The 7,874-nt window shown below is 42.1% G+C and overlaps 1 protein-coding gene across 3 annotated transcripts in view; it reads right to left on the reverse strand.

Annotated features, from left to right (window-relative positions):
• Positions 1–7,097, reverse strand: part of fcho2 (FCH and mu domain containing endocytic adaptor 2) — a 126,386-nt gene extending 119,289 nt beyond the window's left edge. For 2 of the 3 annotated variants that reach the window (XM_080743329.1, XM_080743328.1), the window contains exon 1: positions 6,961–7,095. In XM_080743329.1, the coding sequence (XP_080599455.1) occupies positions 6,961–6,993 (33 nt within the window). In that variant the 5' untranslated portion in view covers positions 6,994–7,095. Of the gene's footprint in view, positions 1–6,960 lie in introns of all 3 variants that reach the window. The other variant, XM_080743330.1, reaches the window with a different exon arrangement.
• Between the last annotated feature and the right edge of the window lie 777 nt (positions 7,098–7,874).

The raw sequence follows: 7,874 nt of genomic DNA on the forward strand, positions 1-7,874 counted from the left end.
CACTGTACGTAGTCAGTCAGTTTTTCAATCGTCACCAAAAATAGCAGATCTACAAGACACAATGTTCCCCACCAGAAAATAGGGATGCCGAGGTTCAAGTGGTTGAACTATAAAGTTAATTTCAGTAACTATAATTTTTCGCGTGAAATACTGTATCTTAGGGGGAAAGATTATGACATAATGTGACAAAAATGTAAGGTGCTATAAGGTGGTCTTTAGCGCATGTGGCACAACAGCTATGCTTCATCATCATCATACATAATGTTTTGTGACTGGCAATGATGACCAACATCCTGAATGGCTAGACTGCTACTTTGCACAGGGGAAGGTCATCATGGTATATACTGTAAGGCAAAAGAAGAGACAGAAAAAGAAACAGAAACACACCCGGTAGGTACTGTGGTAGCTCAAAAAGGAGGAACAAGATCGTCCTATTGTTTGAACACAACAGTGCAAATTCCAAGCAAACTGCTTGAAATTTAAACACAGCAATAAAATCTCAAGAATTACTGAGTGCATTTAGCATTTTTGTCAGTCCATTTGTACACACACACACACTCAGAGGAGAATGTGTGAATCAGTGTGTGTGTGTGTGTGTGTGTGTGTGTGTGTGTGTGTGTGTGTGTGTGTGTGTGTGTGTGTGTGTGTGTGTGTGTGTGTGTGTGTGTGTGTCCTGCATGTTAAAAGCACAGCTGATGTGGCTGTCACTGGATGCTCTCATCACTGGGGCACAAAGGGCAGATTGAGGGATCATTGGTGCGTCTTTTTTTGCTCTCCTCTCTTGCATCAAGATGATGATATGAACCCATTTAGGCCTAGAATTGTTGAATGCTTTAACCAGTGAAAAATAGCAGATATACAAGCTCACAGCGCGGCACCGAGTGCCGCGCTGCGAGCTTGTAGATCTGCTATTTTTGAAAAAGTCGTGAAAATGTGTGCAAATCTTTGAATATATGTATTTTCAAAGCGAACGTTTGTAACTCAAATTTTGCTTCTGGGTGGTCCCTGGAACTAGATATTTTGAAATGGGGGTCCGTGGCCAAATAAATATCATTTTGGGGGTCCTTCACATGAAAAGGTTTTTAGCACCACTGACATAGTAGTCTCTCAAGAACAGACTAACTGAGCTCCAGTTAAGTGAAAAGGACCTTTCTTTGACGATGGCTGGCCAGATTGCTGACATAGAAATATAGGTTTTTCAAAAAATCTTCAAGGATTCAAAAGGCAATTTGACACATCGGGTCAAAATTATAATTTTCACGATTTTTCAAAAAATAGCAGATATACAAGCTCGCAGCGCGGCACTCGGTGCCGTGCTGTGAGCTTGTATATCTGCTATTTTTTTATATTTAAAGCATAAAACATTGCGTCATAATGTGTTCAGGCCTAAATGGGTTAATAATGTGTTATAGCCACATTTATAATGCATTATAATGCTTCATAACACTCGTTATAAATGTTCCTAATTATGCATAACTTATAATAAAGACACTTTATAACTAAAGGTACGTTATAGTGTGCTGTTCTGCTGAGCTTATAATGCATCATAACCAGCACGTATAATACATTATAAACGTTGTTATACAATGTCAATCATACATGATTATAAACATTTATAATCAGTGTTACAATGCCGTTGAAAGCACATTATAATTCATCATCAAAGCTAAATCTTTGTAAAGGAAAAATGGCATTGGAAATAAAATAAGACAGTTCCAAAGTTACATTTAACCAAATGAACTCTATAGCATCCTAATCATTCATAACAGTAATATTCTAAAATGAATTCTAAGTAATACTTGGCAAAGAAAGATAGCAGAACAGACACTGAGAAAAGAGTCGATCCACAAGCTAACAATCTTGTGGATCAGCTATTTTCTAACTACAGACCCCTGGAGGACCCTGGTCGACAAAGTATTACTGTAGGTACTGTAGGTTTAAGTGGATAAACACTGACTCTTGCTTTTCCTTTGTGGTATGAGACATTAATGTTCATCTTAAGTATTAATGAAGCTCAACTGTAACAGCAAAATGTTACAAATACTATGTGTAAAGCCTTTTCTGACTGCTACATTAATCTCATAATTGAAAAAGGAAAAACGCGGTTAAGCGTTCACCAATCACTTTGAACGGTAAAACTGAATCTGAATCTACTTTATTGTCACACAGAAGAAGAGGTGGGTGAAAAGCTCATCATTTGCAGTTGTCAGAAAAGGGAGAATGGGAGAAGTGATGGAAACAGTTAAAAAAGACCAAAACAAATCAAAGCTACGACCCGGCTCAGTGCCTGGACACAGAGTGTTGCGGGTTCGAGTCCCAATCCCGACGGCCTTTGCAGCATGTCACTCCCCATCTCTCTCCCCATCTCCTGTCAGCCTAATGTCTATCTATCAATAAGGCATATCCGGTCCCTTAACGATTCCCTCTAAAGTCTAAACGGTCCGATTCCTTAACGGTTCCTATCCACAAGTTTCCGCGGGAGTTTACTGGAGACTATCAGGACCAAACTTCCGGGTTTAACAGCAGACATACAAGCTCACGTCGCGTCGCAGATGCAACCCGTTGTGAGCTTGTAAATCGGCGGCGGAACCTCGGTGCAGACGTTTGCGCAATGCACTATGGGGCGTAGGAAACTCGTGGATAGGAGGTTCCAAATGGACCCTAACCGGTCTGTAACTCTGAGTGTACAAATGGAACGAACCAAATGGACCCTTACAGATCAGTAACTCTGAGAGTGTACAAATGGATCCAAATTTATGATGGTCCTTGAAAGTATAAAGTTTGTGAACCACTGGTATTGTAATTGTATAGCAGAGACATTAAGTCCACACACCAGCTCTGACAGTGACAGATAAAGCTCTGACAGTGCAAAGAGACGGTCCCGGAAACGATACCGAATGTGATGGAACCAATTCCGGTTCCTCAATGTTGGATCTGGTTCCTCCAACCCAGAGGTTAGACCTGACCGGATTCCCAACAGTTACACACAATACTACTACACTACCGGTGTTTCTCAAACATTGTTTGGCTCAGGGCACCCCTGCAAGTAACGTTTCCATCCATGGTGTCTGAATTACATTCTTACTTTACTGAACCTTTCCATCCATGGTGTCTGAATTACATTCTTACTTTACTGAACCTTTCCATCCATGGTGTCTGAATTACATTCTTACTTTACTGAACCTTTCCATCCATGGTGTCCCTGAATTACATTCTTACTTTACTGAACCTTTCCATCCATGGTGTCTGAATTACATTCTTACTTTACTGAACCTTTCCATCCATGGTGTCTGAATTACATTCTTACTTTACTGAACCTTTCCATCCATGGTGTCCCTGAATTACATTCTTACTTTACTGAACCTTTCCATCCATGGTGTCCCTGAATTACATTCTTACTTTACTGAACCTTTCCCATCCATGGTGTCCCTGAATTACATTCTTACTTTACTGAACCTTTCCATCCATGGTGTCCCTGAATTACATTCTTACTTTACTGAACCTTTCCATCCATGGTGTCCCTGAATTACATTCTTACTTTACTGAACCTTTCCATCCATGGTGTCCCTGAATTACATTCTTACTTTACTGAACCTTTCCATCCATGGTGTCCCTGAATTACATTCTTACTTTACTGAACCTTTCCATCCATGGTGTCCCTGAATTACATTCTTACTTTACTGAACCTTTCCATCCATGGTGTCCCTGAATTACATTCTTACTTTACTGAACCTTTCCATCCATGGTGTCCCTGAATTACATTCTTACTTTACTGAACCTTTCCATCCATGGTGTCCCTGAATTACATTCTTACTTTACTGAACCTTTCCATCCATGGTGTCCCTGAATTACATTCTTACTTTACTGAACCTTTCCATCCATGGTGTCCCTGAATTACATTCTTACTTTACTGAACCTTTCCATCCATGGTGTCCCTGAATTACATTCTTACTTTACTGAACCTTTCCATCCATGGTGTCCCTGAATTACATTCTTACTTTACTGAACCTTTCCATCCATGGTGTCCCTGAATTACATTCTTACTTTACTGAACCTTTCCATCCATGGTGTCCCTGAATTACATTCTTACTTTACTGAACCTTTCCATCCATGGTGTCCCTGAATTACATTCTTACTTTACTGAACCTTTCCATCCATGGTGTCCCTGAATTACATTCTTACTTTACTGAACCTTTCCATCCATGGTGTCCCTGAATTACATTCTTACTTTACTGAACCTTTCCATCCATGGTGTCCCTGAATTACATTCTTACTTTACTGAACCTTTCCCAGGTGCATGCAGTACGATTCACGGCCTGGCTAGCAACGTGCAGAATACGACTGGTCGGTAGGGATGGGACGATATGAAAATGTCATATCACGATTATTGTGCCAAAAGAAGATTTACGATATTATCGCGATAAATCAAAATTCATTATCCTGGGGAGGAACATTTGCCAAAAAATAGCAGATCTACAAGCTCACAACACGTCGCGTTGCGACGCGTTGTGAGCTTGTAGATCGGCTATTTTTTGGCCAAGTAATTTGTTAGAGTGAAAAAAAAATGTAAAAGGTGAATTGATCCCAGTGCATGGGAGGACGGAGGACGATATCACGATAAATGAAATCTCCACGATGCAATTATCGTGAGTGTTTTTTATCGCGATAAACGATAATATCACGTATCGTCCCATCCCTACTGGTCGGAGTGTCCTTGAGCAGAAAGACAGAAAAAACGGTCTACGCCCCTGACTGTGCAGCGATCAGCTGGGTTGAGCTGAAACCGAATTTCCACTGTGGTAACAAGTAGGTCATTATTATTATTATATATATATATATATGTAACGGAGGTGAATCGGACCTCCCCACCCGGGCCTCTCACATGAAAGTCCAACATCTTAACCATCATTCCAAAGGGATATCCCTATGGAACGAGGGAGATACTAGACTTTTTGAGGCTTCAAGGCTGGGGCTGCGACTCCCTCCGCCACACTCACCCCCCTATAACCACCTCCTATCGGGGAAGCCTGATCTGGGATACGGCACTTTGTAACGGAGGTGAATCGGACCTCCCCACCCGGGCTTCGAACCCGGGCCTCTCACATGAAAGTCCAACATCTTAACCATCGCTCCAAAGGGATATTCCTATGGAACGAGGGAGATACTAGACTTTTTGAGGCTTCAAGGCTGGGGCTGGGACTCTCTCCGCCACATATAGTATATATCAATTCTTTTTTACGATTTTTTGGGTGCTTTTTTATGCCTTTATTGATTGATTGATTATTCATGTCATATTATGCCACATAAATAACAGTACTCCCTCTAAGATACAGTAGTTCACAAGGACAACTTGAGAGAAGTCCCAAGTTTCCTTTGAGAATCCCTGCACTATTAGACCCTCTCTTGTTTTTCACATCTTCGCTATCGGCTACTTTCAACAAAGGTTCTCTCCACAAGAACAGGGACGGCGGATGCTATAGAGTTCATGTCTCCAAGTAAGAAATAAAAACAAAACAAAAGATGACCACATTCACGTCCACATATATTACAGTATCTCTATTTATTCATTTCAGTGCATATAGGCCTACAAAACATGTCTCCAGCTGTAGCATTAAGCACACAGTATATTACAATAATACACATTCGAATCCTACAAGTTTATTTATCCATCAGTAACGACGCGTAACGCGTTTACACAAATTTGGACCCATTTGGTTACACATTGTATTATATCACAGTTACAAAGGTAGACAGACAGGCAGGCAGGCAGACAGACAGACAGACAGACAGACAGACCTTTATGTATTATTGAACAGTCAGGAATGGATTTTACAGTAGATTCATACACATTTATCTTGCAGGGTTACTATTAATCATGTGTTTGCTGTTTCTCCAAAACATTAAAGGCCTATGGCTTGATAGTCAGACAGCCAGACAGAGAAACACACACACACACACACACACACACACACACACACACACACACACCAGCTGTAGCTACTACAGCTACACTGTATATAGCTGTAACATTGTAGCTACAGTGTAGCTGCCTGTATGTGTTAGTGGTGGTAACAGTGTAACTATTGAACCTGCTACAATGTAGCCACGTCAAGTAATAATAACCCAGGAAGAGGCAACATGAGACCTGGGTGAAACTGCAACCCCACCAGGAGTGTAAACATTGTTTAGCAGCCATTATGGCATCGTTCGTAAGCCAACGGTCACATTAACGGGCATTTTAACGTTCTAACAAAGTCTGGTAACAAATAAACGTACAAATAACAAACAGGGACAACTTCTACAAAACTTTGTTAAAACAAACCTGACCTCTCACTGAAACTTTCTTACGGAAGGTGGGGGGGGGGGGGGGGGGGTGACGCAACACGGCCTAAAGATTGACAGCCGACGGGAACCGACGCCCATTGGTCGCCATCGCCTGTCAATCTCGGTCGCGGCCAATGAGGCGGCCGCAGCGAGCTCTCATGTTAGGATGCTTCACACACGAAAAAAAAGACCTCCCCCTCCGAGGGTGGGGGGGGCCACAGCACAAATAACACACACACACACACACACACACACACACACACACACACACAGAGCACAGAAAAAAAAACAAGCAGCCACACTTGTGTGACAAAACGCAAAAAAGAAAGAACAAACAAGCAAACAAGACAAAAAAAAAAAAAGACAGGCGAACCAGCTGAGTCAATATTTGAACCCGGGGTGAATAAATAGTTGCAATTCCTGGCTGACATGTAAAGAACAGGGAGGAGACGCGCACGCACGCACGCACGCACACACACACACAGTCACACACCAGCTAGTAGAGAGAGAGAGAGAGAGAGAGAGAGAGAGACAATACACAAGCAAAAGAAGTGCCGGGGAGAGGTTTACAACAGTTACAGTAACAATGTCCGTTAACAAACACACATTGTGTGTAGGAAAAGAGCGTCAACGTACCCAGAAATTCTCCAGGAAGTACGGCGTTATCATGGTGCAGTTGTTTAGTCCTGCTTCTGAGGAGTCGCGGTGTTGTTATTTTGGAGTATATTATTGCTCCCCCCGCTCTGTGTGTTGCGTCCACTCCGCCTTTTCCCCGAGATTTTTCCTCCCCTCTCCTCCTCCTCCTCCTCCTCTACCCCCTCCTCCTTTCTTCTCCCCAGAGGCGTCAATTTGGGTATGGCAACAAGGTATGGCTTTGATTGATTGAAGACTTTATTAGAAGTTTGCGTGGAAAAAGGTACAGTTTCATTGATTGATTGATTGATTGATTGATTGATTGATTGAAGACTTTATTAGAAGAAGTTTGCATAGGAACAAGTACAGTTTCATGACAGTTCACTGGTAGGCCTACAAGGTCTACTAAAAGGAGATCCTAGAAAAGACTAAGCTTATTTCCATAGGAAACCATTGAAGTATCTCATATAACATTGAATGACAGACGGATAGAACACAGTGCTATGTGGTAGATAGATAGCCAGGAAAAAAGGGAAAACATTTTAAAAAACAGAAGAAAAAGGTGCAGTTTCATGACTGTACAGTTCACTGTACTTCTTATTCTTAAAATAAATTCATCATGAGTGTTGCTAAGGTATGGCAAAATGTCTGGTGTCTTGCACGCAAGACACCCGTCATGTTGCCATACCTTAGCTTCTGCTGAACTGACGCCACTGCTTCTCCCTTCCTCACACCAGGCTCCGCCTCCTCCTCCCCTACGGTTTCAGAGAATAGCCGATCTGCAAGCTCACAACGCCCTGGCGGAGGGGCGGAGATACGTCTTGTAAGTCGGCTGTTCGTTTTTAGAGCGTGCGTCGCGACTTCAGAAACAGCGACGACTGGTGGCTGAAAATACATACTGCTACTACTACTGGCTC

The sequence above is a fragment of the Nannobrachium achirus genome, assembly GCF_963921795.1.
Source record: "Nannobrachium achirus genome assembly, chromosome: 15".
NCBI classification, from domain to species: Eukaryota; Metazoa; Chordata; class Actinopteri; order Myctophiformes; family Myctophidae; genus Nannobrachium; species Nannobrachium achirus.